At 38.4% G+C, this 27,500-nt stretch overlaps 2 protein-coding genes across 3 annotated transcripts; one reads left to right on the top strand and one right to left on the bottom strand.

The window, feature by feature from the left end:
* Positions 1–3,436: 3,436 nt before the first annotated feature.
* Positions 3,437–22,321, bottom strand: SKA3 (spindle and kinetochore associated complex subunit 3). Of its 2 annotated transcripts, none has more exons than XM_037527347.2 (9): positions 22,112–22,321; positions 15,887–15,948; positions 15,593–15,758; positions 13,406–13,814; positions 10,225–10,307; positions 8,903–8,988; positions 6,162–6,365; positions 4,773–4,903; positions 3,437–4,460 (listed from the first exon to the last, which is right to left on the bottom strand). In XM_037527347.2, exons 1-8 carry the CDS (start codon positions 22,212–22,214, stop codon positions 4,775–4,777), a joined length of 1,242 nt encoding a protein of 413 aa, XP_037383244.1. In that variant the 5' UTR covers positions 22,215–22,321; the 3' UTR covers positions 3,437–4,460; positions 4,773–4,774. The 2 variants fall into 2 exon arrangements, with proteins under 2 accessions (XP_037383244.1, XP_054557432.1); XM_054701457.1 differs by lacking the exon at positions 22,112–22,321 and adding an exon at positions 19,257–19,290.
* Positions 22,322–22,378: 57 nt separating this feature from the next.
* MRPL57 (mitochondrial ribosomal protein L57) lies at positions 22,379–24,278 on the top strand. The gene is made up of 2 exons (XM_037528773.2): positions 22,379–22,437; positions 22,621–24,278. The coding sequence occupies exon 2, from the start codon at positions 22,626–22,628 to the stop codon at positions 22,932–22,934; it is 309 nt and encodes a 102-aa protein (XP_037384670.1). The 5' UTR covers positions 22,379–22,437; positions 22,621–22,625; the 3' UTR covers positions 22,935–24,278.
* The last annotated feature ends 3,222 nt before the right edge of the window (positions 24,279–27,500 follow it).

Below are 27,500 nucleotides of genomic sequence, written 5' to 3'. Positions count from 1 at the left end.
ACATAGAGAAACAAAAGGTCAGATAGAGCCAAGCTACTAAAAAAAAACTAGAAATCTGACTGTAGAACTAAGGCAATCAGAAGAGGGAGGGGGAGAGGAAGAGGTGAGAACAAGTTGGAGAGGGAGCACAGTGGACTTGGTGGTGGACTATGGGTGGACTTTGGTGGTGGGTGTAGTGCACCAACAACACCTGAAGGGGGTGATGCTATACCTCTAAAACACAATGTTGTAAACCAGTGTTACCACAACAAAAATTTTAAAAGTAAACTCAAATCCCCTTTTTTCACTTAACAATGTTGAATGTAATTAAACTTTCCTACAATATAAGTTATATCATTGTTAACTATAAGGACATTATTTACCACCTTACATCCTTTTGCAATAATCAAGGTGAGAACTGCAGTAATGGCAGAGAATAGAGGACAGGGAACAATTCCCAGAACTGACAGGATGTTTATAAGATTTGGCAACCAAGATTTGGGGTGGGAATTGGGATATGGAAAAAGGAAAGTCAATCATTAAAGCCTGTTTCCTCAACTGAAATATTGGATTATAGCACCTATTTTAAAACAATCTTAAGAGTTACATGTTAAGGGCCTCCCCAGTGGCGTTGGTGGGTTGAGTGCAGCACTATGAAGCTGTCCGCGGACTCTGCAGCACAGGTTCAATTCCCGGCTGGCCAGGGAGATACCCACATGGCGCGGCAGACCTCTCCTGTCTCGCCTGCTGCTCCCCTCAGCAGTGTTTTCGGTCATCTACACATTCTGCTCCCCACTCTGTCTCTGGTGAATTCTGTCACCCTCCCATGCCTCTGGCCTGTACCCCAGCTCTTGTATAAGTGAATAAATCTTTTTTAAAAATTTATATTAAAAAAAGAATTACATATTAATAAGTGTTTTATATTTAGAACCATGACAAGTAAAGATCTCAATAACTGATGTCATTAATTCATTGAATAATAAATTGCAAGTTAACAGCATAATGAGCAAAGCAAACAAGTCCTTACCCTCATTGAACATATGACCTAGTGGATGAGACAAATTTATTAGAAATTCTACCAACTTCTATGAAGGATGTGAACAGGGTGCTGACAAAGAACTGGTAGGACCTCCCTCGTGGCCTAGGGGTTAAGTCTCAGCACTATCACTACTATGGCCTGAGTTCGATCCCTGGCCAAGGAGCTAACCCACATTAGTGCAGACCTCTCCTGACTCGCCCACTGCTCGCCTTAGCACTGTATTTCTGTGGCTCTGCCTGTTCTGCTCCCCACTCTGTCTCTGGTGAATCATCTCACTCCCCTGCTCCTCTGGCCTATACACCAGTTCTACACAAAAAAATTGAACAACAACAAAAACTGAGTTAAGTAGGTTTTTGATAAAAGGACATTTAAGCTGAGACCTGAAGCAGATCAGCTTAGATTAAATTTCAAATAACAAGAAAACTCACTAACTAAAGGGCTTCATGAATTTATTTTTTTTAAAGATTTATTTATTTATTTATACAAGCACTGGGTACAGTCAGAAGCGCAGGAGAGTGAGAGAATTCACCAGAGCCAGAGCGGGGAGCAGAGCAGGCAGAAGGACCGAAGTACACTGCTGAGGGGAGCAGCGGGCGGCAGGAGAGGTCTGCGGTCCATGTGGGACCCTCCTCTGGTGGCTGGGGAGCAGCTGGGGATCGAACCAGCACTGTAGAGGCTGCGGGCAGCTTCGCAACCCAGCGCTCAACTGCTGCGCCACCGGGGAGGCCCACTTCATGAATCTTAACAGAAAGGACATGAGCTAGACTTGGCTGGTTTAGGTCAGCTGGCTCACTGAAGGCAGGTCTCTCATTGAAGTTCACTGGGACGCTCCCTTCTTGGTTGGGAGACTGGCAAGCAGCTCCACATGTACATGTCTGTGTACCCAGAAGAGGAAAGTAGGACTTTTTGCCAACATTACCCACAGCCCCTAATTGGCTCTCACTAATGGGACCTGGATCACATGTCCATCACTGACTGTGCTCAGAGATTTGGATGCAGCTTGGTTGAGTCTGGAGCTGCACTATTAAGTTCAAGAAAAGTCAGAATATTGTTTCCCCTTAAAGGGTCAATAGTAGTAGGCAAAATGTCGGGTACGTACAGCATAAGAATGAGAGGTAATTAGCTAACCTGAGTGGGTGGGAAAAAGTATTCCAGGCAGAGAGCAGTGCATGAATCCTAAGGAACGAAGGGAAGAAAGGCTAAGTGTCCTGTGTGGTTAGAGTGCAGTAAGGGAGGGAGAAAGTACCCAGGGTCAATTCATACAAGGTCATGTAGACCTTATCAAGGCCCTTGGTTTTCATTTAAAAAGCAATGGAGACAGTAAAGGGGCTTTAAGCAAGAGAGACATGCTTGAAAGACCCTAACATTTGAAGCTTGGTAAGCTGATAGTTCTAGTAACAAATTAGATCACAGGAGGAAAGCAGTAAGAATCATTGAAAGAGAGGGCCTCCCTGGTGGCACAGCAGGTTGAGTGCAGCACTGTGAAGCTGTCTGCAGCCTCTGCAGCACGGTTTCAATTCCCGGCTGGCCAGGGCAATACCCACATGGCAAGGCAGACCTCTGGTGTCTCACCCGCTGCCCCCTTGAGCGGTGCTTTTGGTCCGTCTGCTTGTTCCGCTCCCCACTCTGTCTCTGGTGAATTCTCTCACCCTCCCGTGCCTCTGGCCTGTACCCCAGCCTTGTATAAATAAATCTTTGAAAAAGAATCGTTGAGAGAAATACTGGACAAAGTGACTTTGAGGAGAGGCCATTATAAAATGAGTGGAGATACCAAACAGGCAATCAGAAATCATTATTTCCCATCTTAAAAGATTTATTTTTGGTTCATGTCCCTCTCTAGTTGCACCATTTTTCTTCTCTTTAGTAAAACTGTCTAAAGAACTTTCTTACCTTTCTGTTTCCTCACCCCTTCTCTCCAGTCCATACAAATGTATCCCTAGCCTCAGTCAAAATTAATCAGTGTTGCCAATACCAGTTTTGCCAAATCTAAAATTCTTTTTACTTGGATTTTCAGCAAAATTGACAGAATTGATCACTCTCCTTAAAATGTTTTCTTCCTACTTTAATGCCTTCTCATTCTCCTTTGTTAGATTGCATTGCCTCTTTCCATCTCTTATAGTTAGAAGAACGTCAGGATTCAGTACTATCATCACTCTGCATATACTCCCTTCTTAAACAATTGCATCCACTCTATGGGTATATGAACATATAATTATGGTAAATAATGAACAAAAGCTTCATATGAGGCTGACTAGAGCTTTACCTTGAAAAATAAAACCAAGTATCTTGAAAAGAATTTAACAAAATTATAATTATGCAATAGGTAGGATTAAATCAGTTTGTGGTAATTTTCTCATAAAATGAAAAGATCACAATATGGTAAGTCTTTCACATTTGACTTTCAAGGCATAATCATAAAAAGGGTAATTTTTACTGCGTCCTATTTCCCAAACTGAGCCTTTGAAATACCTGGTGCTGATACTTGTCATATGTTTCTTCTCAAATTTCTCACTGGTCTGCACAATATACTTAGTTGTTATTTTCCCTAAGACATTAATCTGAAAAGTTCATCACGTTCATGAGCTTAACAAAATTATTTTCCAATTAGAGTGAATGGGGAAGTTCTGGGTGTGATGCCCAGGGAAGTCTGCAGTTGTCAGTAGTTCTAGAAGCACTCAGTTTGTCTCCTCTGGCCACAGCTGACAATCCACAGAAGGGCACCTGGTCCAGGAAGTCATGAGAACATTCCAGAGAGCCTAGCTCATGCTCTGGTGGTTGGTAAAGTTGAAGAGAGGAGTTCGGGGAGGTAAGCAGCCTTGTGGTGAATAGAACTGATTTGAAAGGATGAAACTCATATGAAGTAAAATGGCAGGAGTAAAAAGGGGAAAATACCTCCACACATCCTGCCTCCAACTGAGACCTATTACCCTGCAGTTACCTATGTATACCTGTATATTCCCACCTTCTAAAATAAGCTGTCATTTAAAAGTGTCCTATTAAAATGAAAGGTGCAAAAGGCTTTGCCATGAGTGGGGGCAGAAAAGCAGAGCTAGGATCAAAGAAGAAGCACAGTTCTATGGGGTACCAATAACCACTTAGCCCCAAGAATATCAGGAATAACTTTATTTGAGTAGCAAACTAACATTTACAATTTTTAAATTATTTATCCTGCTTGCTAATATTTCTTAAATCACTGTTAGATTAGGCAGGGCAAATTTGAAGTCAATGAAACAGTAATTATCATTAAAATGGAATAACTGAACTATATGTCAATACTGTGATTAAACTATATCAAAGCTTAATTAAAAAGAACACTATGACATCAGTGTCCATGCTTATCTTCCCTATGGGCTGGTTTTTAAAAAGGGGGCAAGAAGTAGGAGGATGTGAGTGACAGTCCAGCTCTGCTTTCATCTTATTTTGAATGAATCTGCTGGAAGCTCTGCAAAAGGATACAAATAAAAATACCAATTACACAGAATTCATAACCATCAACAAACAAATGACACAACATTGTGCGTATATATTTTTATACTTAAAAAAAGTTGGGAACAGATTCCCAATGGTAACATCAAACTTGCTAGTATGGGGGTCTGAGATGCAGCGATCATAAGTGTTATATCAAAAAATAGCGACAGGTTGTTAACCTAAGTTGCCAAATGTTAGATTTTAATTAAATTTACAAAATTTTACTATTCAAGTGTTAATTTTAAATGTTCTCAACACACTTACTTTCTTTAGAAAGTATACTCACTTTCACCAGTTTTCTTTGTTGCCGACATCTTGGCTGCTTTGATCTTTATATTTAGTAAGGAGCACTTTGCTGGATGGCACAGCTTTAACTGCTACTGGAGTAGCTAGCTTTGAGTTGTATTTTGATAAAATCTAAAACAAAGCAAATTCCTTTTTATCAAGTCATATATGAAAAATGTAACAGGAATCTGCAGGTAAGTAAAGTCAAGGAAAATTAGAAGATGTAGGTTATTTGAAATAGTAGGAATTTCTTAGCAGCAGGGACAGATGTTTAACAGCAAAGAAAAGACGGAGATAGTAGAAATGTAACTTAGATGTGTAGGCTGATTTCTTAAGCCTTGTAAAAGGTACTGTGAAGGCTAATGGAAAGATGTAGCAATGCATTCGTGAGAGCAGATAAAGCCTTTACAAAGATGTGAAAGTAAGAGGAGAAGTAACTACTCAGAGGAAAAATCATTAGTTATAAAAATTATAAAGAATCCAAAATATCTGCTATGACTTCTTCACATAATGCATTAAATACAAGATTTCCCTCTGTTTACCTAAAAATAAGGATCAACCACACCAAGTGGAAACAACATTTAACTACTAGAGACAGATGATGCACCTTCATTACTCAATTTGTATGCTCAAGGAAGCAGAAAAAAATAGATAAGGAAGGATAATAAATTTTTTGCTGTTATCTTTGGATGGGTCCATTCTAATAACATTTGGGTATTTTCCCTAGTAGTTTTATCTTCCTCATAGCTCTCCATAAGCTAGGAAGATTTCTAGAATGGTTATTAAGAATTCCATTTGCCTAGGCATAATTGCCAGACACTAAAACTTCTATTTAGAGGGGTGGATGCTTCAGATGGGTGGTTAATTAGCAAAGTTGGCAGTTATTAGCAGTGTGGTAAGTTATGTTGTACTAAAAAATCAGATATTCTATTTAAATCAGTGTTTCTCAAATGGAGGTTCAAGGCATATCAAGTTCAAGAAACTGATAGAAATTATTCGTGATACCCTACTCTGTAGAACTGTGGGATACATGACATTTCTGTTTTGCCAGCAACATCTACAATGGAAATCAGGGTCAACATGGCAATGAGGGTGAACAACTATTAAAAATATTATGTATTTCAGAACATAAATTTAAAGTGAAAATTCCCCTTGATGGCGTAAGTATGAAATCACTAGCTTGTGCTCAGTTCAGAAGAATCTTTGCCAAATTGGTCTTGAGAAGGCCCTAACAGCTCAGAATTCAGCTTTTCTCAATACCCAAACCAGCTCAAAAATAAGTTAGTTTATACAGTTTCAGGTTTTTAATACAAGTATCTATTTCCAAAAGAACATATATATATATATATATATATATATATATATATGAAAAATAGCCTGGAAAAATAACCTGCAGAACATCTTCTGGAATTGTAGTTACTTCTGGAGGTATAGGTGTTCTGAGAAGATTCTCATAAGAAGAAATTTTAGGAGATGAGGGAGCCGCAAAATTCTGAAAGCACTCGTCCGAATTTAAAAATAATGATGTGCAGTCTTTCATTTCCAAATCATTTGATGAGCAATTTGTTTCTGATAATGAATCATTTGCGGATGCCTAATAGATAAAAAGTCATTAAATTATGGTGATTAAAAATATGGTGATAAGTGAAAATCAAGTCAATTCTTAGTTCTGTTGTGATCTCTAAGTAAATTCCAAAATGATCCTCTCTTCTATGACTAAGTACTACATAAAATTGAGAAAACAAACCAATGGCATATAGAGGACAAAAAGACCATCTCGATTACTTGGGCTGTCTTAACTAGAGCTTAATATGAAAACTAAGTGTACTTATCTGAACCGACTGAGATGGACTCACCCATTCATTCTCAGACAGCAGTAAATTTGACCATATAAGTCGGCACATGGATGAGCAAAAGTGTCGCCACATGCCCTTCCTCCCAAGGAGAGAGCAAATCTGAGATAAGCTAAGCATGCCATTCATTCATGCTAAGACCAACTGGGGAAGTTACCCCATCTCCTGAGGATTGGAGTTAAGAGGGAGAATAACATCAACAGAGAGCCTTTTGGATGAAGAGGAACTTAAGGGGTGTACTGACTGTAAATGGGAAGTACAGCAAGCAGATAACCTGATACTTCAACTGATAGTCCAGCATTTTCCTCGTCTACAGGTGTAATGCCTAACATAGTAGCCACAAGCTATATAGAGTGATTTAAATTTAATTCCAATTAAAAATATTAAGGGCTTCCGTGGTGGTGCAGGGGTTAAAGACACAAGTCTATTAAGCTATCGCCAGCCACTGCTGCATGATTTCAATCCCCGGCCAGGGAGCTAACCCACATGGCACAACAGACCTCTCCTGTTTGGCCTGCTGCTCCCCTCAAAAGTGTATTTCAGTCAATCCATCTGTTCTGCTCCCCCCCGTCCCAGTGAATCCTCTCACCCTCCCTGCAACTCTTGCCTACATTCCAGCTCTTGTACACATAAATAAAATAAATCTTGGGCTTCCCTGGTGGCACAAAGGGCTGAACACAGCACTGTGAGGCTGTCTGCAGCCTCTGCAGAAAGAGTTTGATCCTTGGCAGACTAGGGAGCTACCCACATGGCGTGGTGAACCTCTCCTGTCTAGCCCACTGCTCCCTTCAGCACTGTTGATCTGCCTGTTCTGTTCCCCCCTCTGTCTCTGGTGAGTCCTCTCACCCCCCTCCCCCAAGCCTCTGGCCTGTGCCCTGGTTCTTGTATGCATAGGTAAATGGATCTTAAAAAAAAAAAAAAAAAAAGAGTAAAATAAATCTTTATAAAAAATACATTAAAAATTAGTTCTGAGCCACATTTTATGCTGAAAACAAGTAAATTAGTAGCTAATAAACTAGAATGCAGATTACAGAACATTTTCAGGGCAGAACATTCTTTTTTTTTTTTTAAAAAAAAAAGATTTATTTATTTATTTATACAAGCACTGGGTACAGTCAGAAGCGCGGGAGGGTGAGAGAATGCACCAGAGTCAGAGCGTAGAGCAGAGCAGGCAGACTGACGAAGTACACTGCTGAAGGGAGCAGCGGGTGGCAGGAGAGATCTGCGCGCCATGTGGGACCCTCACCTGGTGGCCGGGGATCAAACCGGCACTGCAGGGGCTGCAGGCAGCCTTGCAAACCAGCACTCAACCGCTGCGCCACAGGGGAGGCCCCATAAATGGCAGAACATTCTAATGGATAGCTCAGTGTACTGCATCGTCTTGTGTTCACACTAACTTTAAAAAGGACTGAGGTTTTTTTATTTATTTTTAAAGATTTATTTATACAAGAACTGGGGTACAGGACAGAGAAACAGGAGGGTTAGAGAATTCACCAGAGACAGAGTGGGGAACAGAACAGGCAGACTGACTGAAATACACTGCTGAGGGGAGCAGTGGGCAAGACAGGAGAGGTCTGCTGCGCTATATGGGTATCTCCCTGGCCGGCTGGGAATCAAAACTGTGCTGCAGAAGCTGCAGATAGCTTCACAGTGCTGCGCTCAACCCGCTGCACCACCGGGGAGGCCCTGAGGTTTTTGATTATAGTAAATTTGTTCAGTGAGAAAAATTTGAATTAAAGTAAGCACAAAAAAATCTCCCATATATCTATCATCCATGGATAATCACATTTTGGCATATTTATATCCATTCTTTTTCCTTAACATGTGTGTGTGTGTGTGTACATACACAGATATCATTTTCCATCATTAAGTATTTCCTGAGAACACTTTTTTATATATTGTTGTTCAAAACATATGATAGTTATATAACATCAGATCTATGGATACCACTTGTATTTTGCATCTCATCCATCATCTGACATTTGGATTCTTTTCCATGTTTTGCTCTTATCAATAATGTTCTATTCTGTCACATCCTTATCTAAGGTATTTTGTCCCAACGTACCTTAGAATAAATTCTGAGACATGATTGGAGGGTATGAACAAATTTTAAACTCTTGATATGTGCTATTAAATTACCCTCCAGAAATATATTGTAAATACACTCATAAAGGCTATTATCAGTCTTAAATTTTTTAAAGCCCGGTTGAGTTGGGAAATAGTAGTGCATTTTGTCATTTGGAAAAAGGTTAGAGCTTTCAATTTTATGGAAATTTACCAAAGCTGTAATGTTCTTTGTAGAAGGAATTTTCAAACCAGGAGTGCAGAATGTAGGTACCAATGGGGAATTTGTATATTCAGCATCTAGAAGATACACGGGATGGTATAAAAAAATAAATATCTGAAAATAAAGTTGTAAGAATTTCAACTTTTAAATTATAATAATGATCAATAATGACAATAAATACATACATATCAATAACCAAATATTCATCTACAAAAAAAGATGAAATCTTGACATATGCAACAGATATCATATGATCTCACTCATAGATCATAAAGCAAATAAATATAAAAAAATACTTAAGAATCTGTCAACAGAACTGTGGTTAGTAGAAGGGAAGAAGGATAGGGGCATGGGTAAAATCAGCAATGGAGGCCAATGTATGATTTTAGATGGAAACTAGACTTTCGGTTGTGATCACAACATGGTATATACAATGTAAAGTTGTACACCTAAAACTTTGGAAAAAAAAAACCAACAAAGATCCACAAGTGAACAATAATTCCCATTCCACAAGTCACAAAGATTTTCTCTTTTATCATTTTCTAAAGTTCATAATCCATTGAGAACTTATTTCTGACCTATTTTTAAAAACTAGGCTACTCTTTGATATAATCATGTTCTCTTATGAGTTATAAGCTTACTATGAGTGAGTTTTATATTTTCACACTTATTTGTGACAGCAGCATTTAATTTAATGACATAATTTAACAAAATATAAGTCAGTGAAACTGGTACAAAAAGAACTTTTCTGAAAATACATTAAAAATTTGAGAATAAGACAATTTCCTTTAAAAAGCTTGCCAATAAATCTGATAGGATTAGACTATAATTATAAAGAAACCATGAAACTCCAGAATTTTTTATTTCCTATCTTTCATGAAAACAAGACATGAAAATTTTCTTTAAGTTCTTGTACATTTTTAAAAAAATCAGAAATGTTAGCTGATGTATTGTGGGTATGCTTTATGTAAGAAAGACAATATAGAGCTCTAATCAATAGACTATTAACTAAATGGGGGGGAAGTACTATTAGCTTTATATAAAAACCTAAGTGAATGAGTATGTTTTAAGTTAGTCTTAAAAAACAAGCAAGCTAAGAAATACTGAACATAGTAAGAGTATGAAAAACATGCGTGAAAATTATCTTTTTCTTGTACAAAATCATGATGATCCTGAATGGTTGTTAATTCAATGTTAGGAACTGACAAGATGCAGAAGGCTATTAGAGGGTCTAAGGTGACAGAATCATCTTTGTAAGACAAAGATAGTATGAAAAGAATATAGTGAAAAGTAACTTGATATTTATACTTAACCGTTTTTTTCCAACCGTTGTACTATGCAGCCAGGTGTGGTAGTGAAATTATTGATTATTGGTTCTGTTTCCATGGTCTCATCCCTGGCATGATTCACATAGAAATTGTAGGGTTTAAAAACAAAGTTAATATTAAACCTCTGGAAAAAATTTAACCTTACTACAGATCACCAAGTCTACACTAATGGTGACAATTCTTTTCTGCGAAACAGAAATTCCATGGGGCAATTTGTTTTTAAATATACACCCATTGCTCAAAAAAGCTAAGAACTATTTTGTATTGATGGTTTTGACTAAGAAGTGGGTTAAGAACCTGATTGAGGGCCTCCCCGGCAGCGCAGCAGGTTGAGTGCTGCACTGTGAAATTATCCGCAGCCTTAGCAGTGCGGGTTTGATCCCAGCTGGCCAGCGAGAATCCCACATGGTGTGGCAGAATTCCCCTGTTGTGCCCGCTGCTCCCCTCAGCAATGTACTTCCGTCGTCTGCCTGTTCTGCTCCCTGCTCTGTCTCTGGCGAATCCTCTCACCCTCCCGTGCCTCTGGCCTGTACCCCAGCTCTTGTATAAAAATAAATAAATCTTTAAAAAAAAAAAAAAAAAAAACCTGACTGAAAGTCCAAATTCAACTCATTAATTATAGGCATTATATAGTTCATGGATTCAAATCATAAAGTGGAATTTTACCATCAGTATTGATATAGATTAAGAACTCATTTAAGACTAAAACATAGGTCCATTCTGGGGTTTTATACTGTTTTACTTGCAATAGCTTATATGTTTTAATATCTAGGTCAAATACAGTTACTGTTACTTTTCATTATTTTCTTAGCTGTCCTTAAATTTTATTCTTGCAAATAATTTTAGAATTGTTATTGTCAAATATCCCTCCATTCTCCAACTTAGAAAAAATAATTGAGGCTTGTTATAATTATATGACATTTTTAAATTTTTTAAATTATATCATTAAACATCTTAATAGCAGTCATTCTATTCAGTAATATATTATCTGTCTTTGTAACTCAGAAATATTTTCTGATTTTAATCATATCAGTCCTTCATCTAGGACTGGCATGAGTACTTTACTTTTTTGTTGCAAATTTGAATGGATTTTCCTACTACATTTACCAACTAGTTGTTAGTATGGGAAAACATATTTTTAAAATTATTATCTCAATATATCTTATATGAGCTTCTTTCTTGAGCTTTCATTATTTCTAGATGTTTTAGATGTGACCTTCCTGAGTTGCCCAGGAACAAAACATGGCCTAGAAATACAACACAGAAATGCTTACTTTTATTTCTGATCTATTTCTATAGTATATAAAACAGTATAAAACTCATCATTACATTGGCCAGAGCACCAAGAGTGATGTTGATGTTAAATGGTGATAGACAGCTTTATTAAGTTAGGTATTCTTATCGCTGTGTTAATGAAGAATCCTTCTACTTAGAGTTTAACTAAGTATTTGAGATGAAGAATGGGTGTCAAATTCTGATCAAATTTCTTATTGGCATCTATTGAGCTCATCCTTTTTTTCTTATTCAATCACAGAAATAATATATTCTATGAGTTCTCAAATATTAAACTATTTTTGCATTCCTGGAATAAGCTTAATTTGAAATTGTCCATCATACTCTTAATATTATCGAATTTGTATTTTTTTAAAGATTTATTTATTTATACATACAAGAGCTGGGGTACAGGCCAGATATGCAGGTGGGAAGATTCACCAGAGACAGAATGGGGAACAGAACAGGGAGATCTACTGAAATACATTGCTGAGGGGGCGAGACAGGAGAGGTCTACCTCACCATGTGGGTTTCCCTCTGGCTGGCCGGGGATTGACCTTGTGCTGCAGAGGCTGTGGATTGCTTCACAGCGTGGCGCTTAACCCCTTGCCCCACCAGGGAGGTCCTTGAATTTGTAATTAGGATTTTCACAACTGTAAAAATTTATATTCATAATGTAGGCTGAGTCATAGTTACCTTTTGTGTACTTTATCAGTATTGTGTCGAATACATTAATCTCATAAACTAAACTGAAGAGTTTTGTGTCTTATTGAACTAGTAAGGAAATGGAATAGAGGAGGTTTGGTGAATCTGAAGGTCTCCAGGGGAGGTATTGGCATCTGCACTACAATGTGTATTTCCTCATCAGAAAAAGAACTGGTATAGAAAGGATGGTACAAGTACGTTCTCTGAAATTATGGAATAATTCATCCAGAAAATCACTCTGCCTAGAAACAACTTTTTCAGTTTTATTCTCTGAGATTTAGTGTATCTAGGTTTTCTACTCCAAGTTGATTTTGATAATTCTAAATTGTTTTAGAAATTATTTCATTCATCTGTGCTTTCCAAATTTCCCAATATTCCACCATTTAGCACTTATAATAGCTTAAAAAAATACAGCCCCTTAGTTCCTAATTTTGTCATTTGCATTTGTTTAAATAACAACCATTTCTTAAATTTACCAATTCTATCCTTTTAAAAATCTTTTATGATGCCATTTTATATTTAGTGTTTATTTTGTTCTTTTTTTGCCAAAATTGTGGGAGGCTTTTTTCTGACTGAGTTGAATGTTTAACTTCTTTGTTAATATTCATAATTCTGAGAGATATGGATCTGATATGAGCTGTTTTCACTTACATGGTAACTCTTCAATCACCATTTCCACACTATCCTTCCCAATCTCTTTGATCTAGCATAAAATTCATCACTGAACTTTCAAATCATATTTAAATACTTTAGTTTAAGAGCACTTCTACAGGTACCTCAAAATCAACATATAAACATATCACCTCTACGTCCAGCTGTAGGTATTCCTATCTTCATTGTTTTCTTTACCATTTATACCAGGCAACAAAACAGATTTGTATGATATATCCAAGATCTCCTTCTTTTCCAAAGTCTCCATACCAAATCAATCACAAGTTCTTACTAATTTTACTCCCTTAATTTTATCCCCTCTTCTCAATCCCCCCAATACCTTCTTTTTCAGGTGCTACAGAATCTAACCTGAGGAGACCAATAGCCCATACTTTATTGTATTCTTACTTCCTTGAAATATGAAGTATCTGAAAATCTTTTAAAGATATTTTCAGCAACATATTTTTCCTAGAAAAAGTCAATAAATGCCAAAGATTTAGAAAATTAGATAAAATGTGCCTTTTAAGAAAGCTGTTACCTTTTTTCCTTCATATTTTTCAGTCCCATTGTGTAATCTTCATTTAAACACATAGTATATTCAGAGATACCAAAGTGTTCTAATTTTGGAGTCACACATTCAAAATCATCCATCTTTAAGGCACATTTTGGAGTTTTTGGTACTTTAACTAGTGATTGTGTAGAAGACGGAGTTAAATGTTTTGGCTCTTCCTTATGGTTGTTTACCACCTGTAGAGGGCTTGGCAAAGCTTGGGGTATCATGTACCGCTCAAGTCCAAAATCTGAAAGTTGTGGACTTCGTGGAGATTTCTCAGAAACAGAACTGCCTAAAATAGCAGGATCAGACAAATCATCCTTCACATCAGACTTCTTAACATTTTCATGCTCAGTAGACTCTGGCTTAAAGTCAGTGACTTCTTGTTCATCCACTGGGAGAAAAAAAAGAGGTCATATTCTGGTCACATATCAAACCAGGAAATCTTACATACTAAAATCACATAAGATATCTGCATTTGAAATGTCCCAAATGAGAAAAAGTTCTTACTTTCTCCTTATTCTTTAAAAGTTTTATTTCAATGGTCCCTTTAATAAATTTCTGATCTCATTTTGATGACACATTAGAGAAGGCAAGTAAACTATGTATTAAAAGATGGAAAAAGCAATAACCACCTTAATTTATAGTCCAATTTCCTTACTATCTCAGTTAATGTGATTTACCAGTCTCAGTTTACTTGAAACTTTTCACTTAATTACATTAACTGCAGTGTGGAATTTAGTTAAGATCTAGATTTAACACAAAATATAATAGTTTTAGATTTTTAACTTATAAACACCTAAGTTAAATAGAAAAGACCAGGGCCTCCCTGGTGGTGCAAAGGTTAAGTCTCAGCACTATCTAGCTATCCCTAGCCACTGTAGCATGAGTTCAATCCCCGGCCAGGGAGACACCCACATGGCACAGCAGACCTCTCCTGTCTAGCCAGCTGCTCCCCTCAGCAGTGTATTTCAGTCAATCTGCCTGTTCTGCCACTCTGTCTCTGGTGAATCCTCTCACCCCCATACCTCTGGCCTATATCCCAGTTCCTGGATGTATAAATAAAATAAATCTTTAAAAAAAAAATGAAAGAAAAGACCACTACACAAAGACAAATTTCTATCCTTTCAACCTGGAACACTTGTATCAAAACCTAGTTGAAAGAAATAATAGAAGAGCATTAGAAAGACATGTAGTTTCTCAACCTTTAATAAGTTATTTCTGGCTTCAATCCCATATGCTTAAACCAACATACAGCACATTTCAGATGAAATGATTTACTAAAATCTTTCTTTCTCTCACAATTCCTTGCCATTTCCTAGGTACATTAATGGTTAATGAAATTGGTGTGGAACTGAAGTTGGGAGTCAACAAATCAAGGATATTACCGACAAAGCCAAGAAAGAACTTGAGAAGGAGCCTTTGGTATAAGACAATCGAAAGTCAAAAAGGAAAACAAAGACTGATGCCTACTGAAATTAGTCACTCAAGGTATAGGTGTGAAAATAACAACAGTCATTAACACTGGGTGTTGGTTAACACAGGCCAGGCACTGTTCTAAGAAAATTTTATCTCATTAACCCTTATATAATCTCAGGTACAGATATTATTAACATCTTCACTTTATAGATGAGAAACTGAAGTATAAGATTAGGTAACTGGTCAAAGATGATACAGCCATTAAGTGGTGAAATTAGAGATTTGAACTGAGGCAATTTAGACCCAAAAAATTTGAAACTTTAGAAACTACAACTATAGAAAGTTTAGAAACTACCCTTTATTAGAATTGTCAATTTATGTGGCCAAAAAATCATTCTATAGAAAAAAAAAATTGAGAAATGAAAAAGCATGCTTTAAGATTGGCCTCTCATTACCTACTGGCAAAGTGCACTAGAAGCTAAATATTCCTAATTTATATAGATTTATACTGTTTTCTCCTTTCAACTAGTGTTGTGTTAGTTCTTATCTGGCATTTTAGAAAGAAGAGCAAGGGTTGTCTTCCTATTGCACATCTACTGCATTCAGCACACAGCAATTATTGAATAAATGATGATCAGAAATGATGATCATATAATGGCAGAGCCATGGCCAAGTCTACAGTAGACTTAGGTAATTATGCTGTCTTCTTTCTTTAATACTAAAACAAATGCGGTAAAATGAAAGTTATCACACCTGAAGTTTTCTTGGCACGTGGATTATATCCATACTTCTGGAAAAACTCTCTAATTTTCATGATATCCAATGAATTTTTTTTCATCAGTATTTTTGTTGCCTTTATGAAACCAATGTTTTCTTGACTTTCCAAACACACTTTATCAAGAAGAATAATGACATCATCCTTTTATGAGGAAAGAAAAGTATATTACAATTATAAAGAAAGAACATACATTACTATTTCTCTAATATTTGACTAAGTTTATTTAGATATTTTAGTTATCGCATAAAAGTGATAATATTGCAGGATACCTTTAGAATCTGGACTTCTGAACGAAGGTCATGTAAAATTCTCATTGGATAATCTTCAAAGTCTTCAATATGAATATTGAAAGGAAAAAGTACAATAAGGAAAAGAAGAAAAACAACAATTTAGTATAATTTTTTTAAATTAAACCCTTAGAGATACTTATTTATAATTTATGTCCTGTCAATCTCAAAGAAAAGTATTAAGGCCTTTCTTTAAAATATTCAAATATATGTAACAGAGAAATACGGAAGTTGTTAAGAATATAGCTTGATAAACTGAACATACACACATAATCAACACTCAGATAAAAAAGGAAAGTGGAAGAGAAGAATGTAGGGAGGAAAGGAGTGGGGAAGGGAGAAAGAGGGATTTTTTAGCAATTTTTTCCTTTATAAGTACTCTTTGGTTCTTATGTTAAAAGTGTTTTGCCAACAATAACACTTATGTTTTCTTCTAAAAGCTTTATTGTTTTGCCTTTTGCATTTAGATACACCATCTAGCACTGACTTTTGTCTATGGCATTAAGTTAGGATCAAGATCCATTTTTTTGTTTTACATATTTGTGTCCAAGTGACCTGGCACCACTTACTGAAAAGACATCATTTACCCTTGTGCTGTCACCTTTATTAATCACTTGGTCATACACAAGATGTTAAAGAAAATTTTAAAGGATTGTTATTTCTCTTTTCTAAAATATACCTGATTTGAAGACCTTCTTCCACCTATTAAAAGTTGACCAATTTTCATTACGGAAATACAAATCAATACCACAGTGATATCCAATGGAATGGCTATAATAAAACGGACAATAACAAATGTTGATGAGGCTGTGGAGAAATTGCAACTCACATTATTGGTGGAAACATACACATCCAGTTTGAAAAACAATTGGACAGTTCTGCACAAAGCTGCATGTGAGTATTTACAGTGTTATTCATAAAACCCCAAATGTGGAAACAACTCAAATCTCCATTACCAATGAATAAACAAAATGTGGTATATATATCCATATGATGAAATAAAAATAAGCAATAAAATGGGATGAAGTGCTGATACACATTATGACATGGATGAACCCTGCAACATTATGCTAAGTGAAATAAGTCAGTCACAAAGACTATATATTATGGTTCCATTTATATGAAATGTTGAAAATAGGACAATTTATAGTGACAGAAAGTTGACTAGTGGTTACATAAGGTTAATGTGGCAAGTGGCGATGGGATTACTAGGGCTGGCTGTTTACAGGTAAAGGGATTTCTTTTGGAGGTGATGAAAATCTAAATTTATTGTGATGACAGTTGTACAACTCTGTGACTATACTAAATACCACTGAATTGCATTTTTTAAAAGATGAATTTTATGGTATTTGAATTACATCTCAACAAGTTAAAAAAATTAACCTAGTTTATGATTCATCACTATGATCATAAAAGGTGAAAATTTTTGGCAATGACTTTCTAATTATCACAATTCTGTATATTCTGTAATATATATGGGCTAGGAATTAAAAAAGTTATTTTATAAAACCAAAAGAAAGTTCAGAATTTGTGTACAGAGAATAATATAGTGGTAAGAAGGTAAATTAGGACAAGTTTTGTGGAAAGCAATTCAGCTATATATCAAGAATCCAAAAATATTAGTACAATTTTGTGTCTCTTATAGTAGCAATTATGTAAATAAAATGAAAGAAAAACAAAGCAACCCTAAAATTAAGAATGGTAGAAAGCCTACTAATATATTAATAGTGATGTCTTGTGATAGAGGACTTAGAGGAAATTTTTCTTCTTTTAATTTTCCACATCTCAAAGTATTTGTCACATACACGTATTTACAACCACAGGAACATTTTTAAATGGCTGGAAAACTAATCATAATGCAATTAAAGTAAAAAGAGTCTGTGTCTACAGTATGCAATATTTTAAAGTACAATTATGTCATTTATAAAAGTGAAAATCTGAACTACTCTTGTAACAACCTGAAAAAATATCCCTAGTACAAAAACTAATGGTTTATATACAGCGGCTTGCTCTGTTTATGTACAAAAGACAGCACTAAGAACTAGTATTTGTGCTGGCGATATGAGTTATTTTGGAAAAATACAGACATTTACTGCAACCATGGATCATTTGGAAAAGACAAAGTCACTGCACAAGTAAAGAACTGTGCTAAATGGCAGTATTTTACAAGAAATTGTTTCATTTTGTTTATACTATGCTTTTACTGATAAGGACACATTATGTGTAATTTAAAAGCAATCTGTGTTGAAATGGTAATTAAAACCCTCCCCAAAAACAAAAGCCCTAGACCAGATGGATTTACAAATGAATTCTACCATTCAGAAACAAATTAGTGCCTAACCTTCATAAACTCTTTCAAAAACTTAAGAAGGAAGGGATAACACCAAACACATTCTATGAAGCCAACATTATACTAATGTTATAGGACAGGGAGAGGGGCAGCCCAAACCCCGCAAACCTGCCTATTCTACATGGGTTCTGCCATCCGCCGCATCAACACAAAACATAGGAGACTTTAATGGGAAGGAATTTTAATAAAACTAGGAAACAATACAGGTAAGGCAAAGAGTCTAGTTTCTAGTTTTTAGTCTAGTTTCTAAATGAAGCATCCAGAGTTACCCGTCCCCTCGTGGGTAAAAGTCCATCCAAATGGGATTGGCCCAGAGCAAAGCCCCAAGGCCTGCCACAAGTCTAAAGCATCTTCCAGTGGGGACCCACAGAAAAGGGTCACAAACAACTGGACAAGCCCGGAAGGAAAAGAGCAAAATCAACATTAAGATAAAAGCTACCACTGTCATCTCCCCACGGGTCTCACCCACATCTGTGTCACCCAGTCCATGACCAAAAGACAAGCGCAGTTTCTTCACGTGTCTCTAGGCTCCATGTGCCTCCTCCAGGTCTCCTTCTGGCTCCATCCTGCTTCCTTTCTCCGTCTCTTCTGCAGCTTCTTCTCTCCCTGCTCAGCTCCACCCTCCCTTGGGTGGGGCAGGGAACCTCCCCTTTTCCTGGGGACCACCCTGTTACACTAATAGGAAAACCAAACAAGGACAGCACAAAGAAAACTACAGGCCAATCTCTCTAATGAACACTGATGCAAAAATCCTCAATAAAATGTTAGCTATCAGAATCCAACAACATATCCATAAGGTAATTAACCACCACCCAGTAGGATTTATTCCAGGGACACAAGGATGGTTCAACATCCGAAAATCAATCAATGAAATCCAACACATACAAAAAGAAATATAAAAATCATATGATAATATCAATAGATGCTGAGAAAGCTTTTGACAAAATATAACACTCATTTATGATAAAGGCTCTTGAAATTCTCAGGATACAAAGAACATACCTCAACATCATAAAGGCCATATATGACAAGCCTATAGCCAATATTATTCTCAATGGTGAAAAGCTGAAAGCATTTCCATTACGATCTGGAACAAGACAAGGTTGTCCACTCTCACCACTGCTTTTCAATATGATACTGGAGGTCCTAGCCAGAGCAATAAGTAAGACAAGAAAAAGACATATAAGGAAACCAAACAGGCAAGGAAGAAGTCAAACTATCACTATTCGCAAATGATATGATAATATACATAGAGAACCCCAAAACACTCTACAGAAAAACTAATCAGTTTAGTAAAGTAGCAGAATACAAAATAAACACACAAAAATCAGTAGCCTTCCTATACACAAACAATAAATCTGAAGAAGAAATCAAGAAAACCATCCCTTTTATGATTGAAACAAAAAAAAAAAATCAAATACTTGGGATTAAACCTAACAAAAGAGGTAAAGGACCTAGACAAAGAAAACTATAAAACACTGTTAAAAGACATAGAAAAAGACACAAAGAAATAGAAAGACATCCCCTGCTCATGGATTGGAAGAATTAACATTATCAAATTGGCCATCCTACCAAAAGCAATTTACAGATTCAATGCTATTCCAATAAAAATTTCAATGACATTCTTCAAATAAATAGAACAAATATTGATGAAATACATATGGAGCCACCAAAAACCCCAAATAGCCAAAGCTCTCCTGAAAAAAAGAGAAGGGAATGGAGGCATCACACGCCCAGATTTCAAACTATACTACAAAGCCATAATAATCAAAACTGCATGGTATTGGAACACAAACACATGGACCAATGGACCTGAATAGAAAATCCAGAAACAAACCCACAGATTTACAGTCAACTAATCTTCAATAAAGGTGCAAAGAATATGCAATGGAGCGAGGAAAGTTTGTTCAATAAATGGTGCTGGGAAAACTGGGTTGCTACATTCAAAACAATGAAGCTTGACTACTACCTCACACCATGCACAAAAAACAACTCAAAATGGATTAAAGAACTAGACATAAGACCTGAAACCATAAAACATATAGAAGGAAATATAGACGAAACTCTACATGACATACACATCAACAACATCTCTAAAGACTCATCACCCAAAGCAGTGATAGCAAAGGCAAAGATAAACAAAGGGGACTACATCAAATTAAAGAGGTTCTGTACAACAAAAGAGACAGTAACCAAAACAAAGAGACACCCCACTGATTGGAAGAAAATTTTTGCACACAACACTAATGATAAAGGACTGATGGCAAAAATCTACAAGGAACTGACCAGACTCAACAAAAACAAAGTAAGGGCCTCCCCTGGTGGCGCAGGCGGTTGAGCTCAGTGCCGTGAAGCTGTCCACAGCCTCTGCAGCGCCGGTTAGATCCTGCCGGCTGGCGAGGGTCCCACATGGCAAGGCAGACCTCTCCTGTCTTGCTGGCTGCTCCCCTCAGCAGTGTATTTCGTCTGTCTGCCTGTTCTGTTCCCCGCTCTGTCTCTGGTGAATCCTCTCACCCTCCTGCGCATCTGGCCTGTACCCGGGTTCTTGTATAAAAATAAATAAATCTTAAAAAACAATAAAAAACAAAGTAAACAATCCAGTCAAAAAATGGGCAGCAGAGCTAAAAAGGAAGTTCTCCAAAGAGGAAATGCAAATGGCCAACAGACATAAGAAAAAATGTTCAGCATCACTTGTAATCAGGGAAATGCAAATCAAAACTACAATGAGATACCATCTTACACCAGTGAGAATGGCACATATTAAAAAAAACTAGCTACAACAAATGTTGGCGAGTATGTGGAGAGAAAGCAACTCTCCTGCACTGCTGGTGGGAGTGCAAACTGGTCCAACCACTATGGAGAGCTGTGTGGAGATTCCTCAACCTACTAAAGATAGAGCTTCCATATGATCCAGCAATTCCACTCCTAGGTATTTACCCAAAGGACACAGAATCATTAATTCAAAAGGGCACCTGCACGCCTATGTTTATAGCAGCACTATTTACAATAGCTAAGCTCTGGAAACAACCCAAATGCCCAAAAATAGATGACTGAATCAAGGAGATGTGGTACATATACACAATCGAGAAAGATAAACTCATGCAATTTGCAGCAACACGGATGGAGCTGGAAGGGGTCATGCTCAGCAAAATAAGCCAGAAAGAAAAAGAAAAATACCGCATGGTCTCACTCATAGCAGGAATTTAGAAAACCTAAATAAGGGATCAGGAAAAAGAGTAATTATAATAAAGTAAAAATCAAAATCAACAAGCAACTATAAACCAGAAACACACTATGGGGGAAAGGGAAGGGGGGAAATTACGGTCAAAATAAGGGGGTTGGAAATTGTATGGGGAATATAACCAAGATGAAAATACATACACTGTTAAAAAATGAAAATTGATGTAAAAAATATATAAAATAAAATAAATAAAAGCAATTTGTGTACATTTTTTAATCACTGAGTTTGTCAATTTAGGCTCTTATTCCTAAATGACAGTCCTTCTTCATAACATAACATTACTACTTTCATTACTTGAACAGAGCGTTGTGGTTTAAGTAGAACTAATAGCAGGGGCAACACACTTACGAATGAATGAAAAGGTAGTATCCGCAGCCCCCAGCATTTTGACAGGTGTAACACCCCCACCCCATATCTCTCTCGAAGCTCTCCCCGCCAGAGTAAAAAATATTTTCTGCAAACGATTACTGATGTTTAATTTTTTTTGTTAATGCCCTTTTTCTTTTTCTATTTGTTATGTATTTTTATTTGTTAATGCCCTTCTAATACACCGCACCCGAGGATGCGGGCGGGGTCCCAGCCGCCGCGAACCCCTTCGCCCGCCAGCCTCTCTCACCGTTTTCCTCTCGGTTCAGCGCTCGCTGCAGCCGGACGGTCTCGCTGTCTAGGGTGACGGCCAGAGACCGCAGTTTCCCGTGGAAGTTCCGAATCAGATCCATAGGGAAGATCCGAGAGCAGGACGCCAGGTTGAAGGAGACCCGCCGCTCGGGGTCACCGCCCGCCGTTACTTTGAATCTCCTCGCGCCGGAAGTAGCGTGATTCCGCGGAGTCGCATGTCTTCTCGCGAGAGCGGGAGTCTCGCGAGAAGGGACGAGGCGGGCGCATTCTGGACGCGGTGTTGGCGCGAGCGCGGAGACTTGGGGCCGCTGGGGCTCGCAGTTGGTGAGTGCGCGGCTTCTTGTGACGCTCGGGGAGTCGACTCCTTGGGCTCCGACTTCCTTCGCGGCGGCGGGCGCGTTCTCGGGTGGCCCCGGGCGCGGGAGGTGCGTGGCAGGGGTGGGCTTGGCGCGCTCGCCGCGCCTCCCCGGGGCGCAGCTGGTGTCCACGGGCTCTGTCCGCCCGCAGGCGCCATGTTCCTCACCGCCCTCCTCTGCCGCAATCGCATTCCGGGCCGCCAGTGGATCGGGAAGCACCGGCGGCCGCGCGCCGTGTCTTTCATCGCCAAACAGAACATGATCCGGCGCCTGGAGATCGAGGCGGAGAATCACTACTGGCTGAGCATGCCGTACCTCACCGCCGAGCAGGAGCACGGCCACGCCGCGGCCCGCAGAGCAGCGGCCTTCCAGGCCATCAAAGCGGCCAGCACCTCCAAGTTTCCCCCACACAGATTCGTGGGAGACCAGCTCAGTCATCTCAATGTCACCAAGAAGTGGTCCTAATCCGGAGCCCCCGCGCTTCAGTCGCAGGACTGCCGTCTCTACCTGATCCTGAAACGGAAAATCTAATGTAGAAAACAGCCTTTGGACCAGAGTCTTACTGAACAGCAAACATGAGCGGAGTGTCTGCATATAGAGACTCTTGGGCTCCAGGCTCTAACATTTCAAATTCTAAACTGTTTTGTTCTGTTTTCTTCCCCCTCTCCTCCTAGAAAGATAACAGGAATTTCCTGGGTCACAGATGATTAATATTTTGGCTGGAAGAGGCAATAAAGCTACATACTGCTTTGGTATCTGTGCTTGAATGTGAGAAAACTTGGGCGTCTTTACGAGCTATATTACTTTGCTTACCGTCTAAGCAAATGAGAAACAGCTTTTTTAGTTAAGCATACTCCTAAAAATAGAATTTTCATTTGTAATTTGCTGTTACCAGTAGGTGTTTAAATGAAGAGTTTTAAGTCCATTCAGAATTGCTATGCGAAGATGTATTTTTTAAAACTTATTTATTGGATATCATTCACATGTACAACACACCGGTTGAAGATGTTTTTCATGCAAACCTTTTTTTCTGAATATAAGTCAAGCACTTTACATGTTAACTAAATACAATAATCCTATCAGAAACTTTTTTTTAAAGATTTATTTTTTATTTATACAATAGCTGGGGTACAAGCCAGAGGTGAGAGGATTCACCAGAGACAGTGGGGAGCAGAACAGGCAGATGGACCGAAGGCACTGCTGAGGGGAGCAGAGGGAAAGAGACAGGAGAGGTCTACTGCACCATGTGGATATCTCCCTGGCCTATGGGAAATCAAACCCGTACTGCAAACTGTTTGAGGCTGCAAACAGCTTCACAGCCATGTGCCAACAGGAAGGCGCGACAGCAATTGCATGTTTATCAGAAAATATTCACAATATATACAAGAAAAATTAAATATCGTTACCCAGTGATAATACAGTCCTTGCATTTTTTTTCTATCAGCTTTTTGCATGCACATACTTGCTGAAATTACATGAATGAATAGAATTTAGAACCAACAGCTAATTAAAGATCCTGGTGCATATTTGCCAAATGACTTTCCAGAAAGATATTAAAACAGCAAGATTAATGAATGAGTGTGCCAGTCTTATTTGCCAGCATTGAGTCTTACTAAAAATACCACATTATTTATAGGATTCGTGTTATAATATCTACTACTAGTAGTTAGTCTGTGGTGCAGTGATTTTTTTTTTTTTTTTTGCATTTAACAGAATGCCTGACACATGATAGTGAATATTTAACCAAACAACTATCTTAATATGTCTTGGTTTTTGTTGGTATAGAAATACTGGAATGCCTTTTTTTTTTTTTTTAAATAGTACTTTCCTTGTTATTTTTTTTTTTTTTTTAAGATTTACTTATTTATTTGTACAAGCACTGGGTACAGTTAGAAGCGCGGAAGGGTGAGAGAATTCACCAGAGCCAGAGCGGGGAGCAGAGCAGGCAGAAGGACCGAAGTACACTGCTGAGGGGAGCAGTGGGCAGCAGGAGAGGTCTGTGCCCCATGTGGGATCCTCCGGTGGCCGGGGAGCAGCCGGGGATCAAACCAGCGCTGCAGAGGGCTGCGGGCAGCTTAGCAACCCAGCGCTCAACCGCTGCGCCACCGGGGAGGCCCTGGAATGCTTTTTATTGCTCACAGATATGTCTGGGCATATGGGCAATTTGCCAGAAATGGTAATAACTGATATGTGGAAGAAAGTGAAACTTGAAATGTCAATTTCAATATTCCTTCATTTCCACAACTAACAGGAATTAGAGGAAGAATTCAGGATTAGGTTTCTCTTAAAGACCATATGCAAACTAGCTGCTATAAGTAAAAATGGTAGCTTTGTTCTACACCATGGACAAGGCAATGCTGCTGAAACATGACTTTTCTTATTGAAACTAAAATTATTAGCCATTATAGAGCCTGCCTTTTTTACCAACAAGCAGAACTCATTGCCAATCAGAATTGTTCTTAGTCACATGTAATGAAGTTACATGTGCAACTTTAATAAATGCAACCTCTGTATTATAATTCCTGACACAGTTGTTCACTCTCCAAAGTTAGTGGAGGTTCTGTCATGAGCCAGACATGGTGCTATTGGTTGTTAACGTCAAGCAGTTGACTGTCTCATTGAATAAAATCCTCAGTAAGTAAGATAGTGTGATGATTCACTTCATGAATATAAGTGTATACAGTGTAATAAGAATCCAATGTAGGGGCCACTTATGGCAGGATAAGAGACAAGGAATAGGTGACTGAGTTCCCTGAGTGTTGGGATGAAATCTGTTTGCTTGCTCTGTCTTAGGCCCTCTTTAGAGCTTGGTACGTAGTAGGTGGTAAGCAAGTATTAATCAGATAACATTCAAAAAAAGTTACACTGCTGATAAAAATAGTTCCAAGAATTTAGATCTGACATCTCCCAGCTGAGAAAAACGGGGTACCTTGTAAAGATTTTCATCTGTGCACAGAGAACCCAAATTTGTTACTGAAATTGGATGAATTGCCTGCTGGGTACAGTGATGCGCTAGTAGACAGAGTTAAAAAGGAAGACTGACGTTTGGATGACGGCAGAGTGTGATACCAATATGGCATCAAGGCCTAAAATTCCAAGGACTTCGTGACTAAATGAAAATGATATTATTTATTTTGGTCAGGGTGGGTATGGGGATGTTTGAAATGTTTGGTTCATACTTGGGTGAGTGTGTAATATATTATTCTGAAATGATACATGGTAATTGCTTTGAAAATTATAAGGATATTTATTTAAGAAACTTACCGTAGTCTAAGTTACTACCTTTTAGTATTGAGTTCTCTTACTCTAAGGGATACACAGTAAAGAAAAGCATCTTATTAATCTAAAGAGGTTAATTTAAGGATTATGATTTTGTCATGGAAGATTTTGCTTGAGGAATTCTTGAAATTTTGTTCTCTCAGAGTATTTAAAATGTTTCTATATGCAAAAAAAAAACTACCCAGAATTTTCTAGGAAAGCATTCTTGTGTGTAGGCTTTCAAATTGAACAGTAAATAGAAAACATACTGTATGTGCTTGGAACACTTGAATTATTATCTTCAGACCTATTGTAGGGGCAGGAAGGGTACAATGCAGGATTTCTATGATCCGAGGAGACCTGGTAAAGGAGAGTCCTGGAGCCCTTGGTGGCTTTCTCAGGTTTTTATTGAGCTTTTACATGTATTGCAGCAACCAGGTACACAGCAGGCAGGGGTGCTGGGGGGCCACTCTGGGCTTCCCTGGCGTTCTTTCTCCCCTTTTCTCTCCTGCCTCTCTGCTGCTTCTGTTTCTCTTGGCAGGTATCTCAATGCTGAGCCATGGCCCACAGAAGAAAACAATACAGCTTACAACAATGTAACAACTGCAGGTGCTCCATTAGGGCAATCCTAATGGTGGGAGGGCAGTAAAGCCTGAAAACCATTTACCCTACAATATTACCTGCCAAAGTTCCTCCCTTCTGGTGGGATTGTTAGTCCAAGTCCATCCATCGGCTTTTTTCCCTACATCAGCACTGGCGGGCTGATTGAGGTCCTTTCTTCCCCGATGATTCTGCTGCCTCAGAAGTCTCGGGCTGGTCCTCACTGGCTGTCTCCTCCACTCGAGGTCTCACCCCGCAGCTCCCGGACCTTGTTCACTTCCTGTGCTCCTGCAGCATCTTTAGCAATTTCCACAGTTCCTGGACTTTGGTCACTACCTGTGCTGCCGTGGCATGTCCAGCGTTGTCACATGCAGTCTGCTCCTCAATCCCTCCTGAGGTCTTTGGAGGGCTCCACACCTGTCTGCATTGAATCATCCTGCCAACGTACACCATTTGTAGTGACAGGATGTGCACAGAGCAGGTTATCTATGATTGGGCAGACCAGACAGGTAAAGGAGAGGCCTGGAGCCCTCAGTGGCTTTCTTAGGTTTTATTGAGCTTTACATGTAGTGTGGCAAACAAGTACACGGCAGGCAGGGGTGTCAGGGGGGCCGGCAGGCCTCCAAGCCCCAGACAGGTCTTCATTCAGGGCTTCTCTGGCCTTCTTTCTCCCCTTCTCTCTCCTGCCTCTCTCCTGCCTCTGCTTCTCTTGGTGAATATCTCAATACTGCAATCATGACCCACAAAAGTGAACAATGCAATTTATAACAATGTAACAAAATGCAGGTGCCCCATCAGGCAGGGCAATCCTAATGGCAGGAGGGCAGAAAAGCCTGAGAAGCATTTACCCTACACCTATTAACAAAATTAAAATTTTTTAGTGAACAGGTATGAGGTGGAAATTAACCTGTGCATTTTTTGGAACTATCAAATCACAAGAAAACAGGAACTGGTATTCTCTGAACCACATCAGTATTTTATTTGGTTACAATTCCTGGTTTTGGTAAACTATGCTAATTGAAAGCAGCGCGGGAAATGAGATGTGTGGATTCTCTGAAAGTTGAATACCTTTTTTTTCCTCAATGAAGCATCAATACTTTTTTCATTTTACCATTCAACAGAAACTCTGACAGTCCAGTTTATAAAACAGACTACATTTTATATAGTTCATAC

The sequence above is a fragment of the Talpa occidentalis genome, unplaced genomic scaffold, assembly GCF_014898055.3.
Source record: "Talpa occidentalis isolate TD23 unplaced genomic scaffold, MPIMG_talOcc4v2.1 talOcc4.5, whole genome shotgun sequence".
Taxonomy (NCBI): Eukaryota; Metazoa; Chordata; class Mammalia; order Eulipotyphla; family Talpidae; genus Talpa; species Talpa occidentalis.
Note: the sequence above shows the minus strand (reverse complement) of the source record. Positions and strands in the feature narration are given on the sequence as shown.

Coding starts and splice junctions, on each gene's coding strand:
- SKA3 (XM_037527347.2), bottom strand. CDS start 22,214: ATGGATCTGATTCGGAACTTCCACGGGAAACTGCGGTCTCTGGCCGTC. Junction 15,949..22,111: donor GCTGAACCGAGAGGAAAACG/GTGAGAGAGGCT, acceptor TTCATATTGAAG/ACTTTGAAGATTATCCAATG. Junction 10,308..13,405: donor AAAAATATGAAGGAAAAAAG/GTAACAGCTTTC, acceptor GAATCATGCCAG/GGATGAGACCATGGAAACAG.
- MRPL57 (XM_037528773.2), top strand. CDS start 22,626: ATGTTCCTCACCGCCCTCCTCTGCCGCAATCGCATTCCGGGCCGCCAG.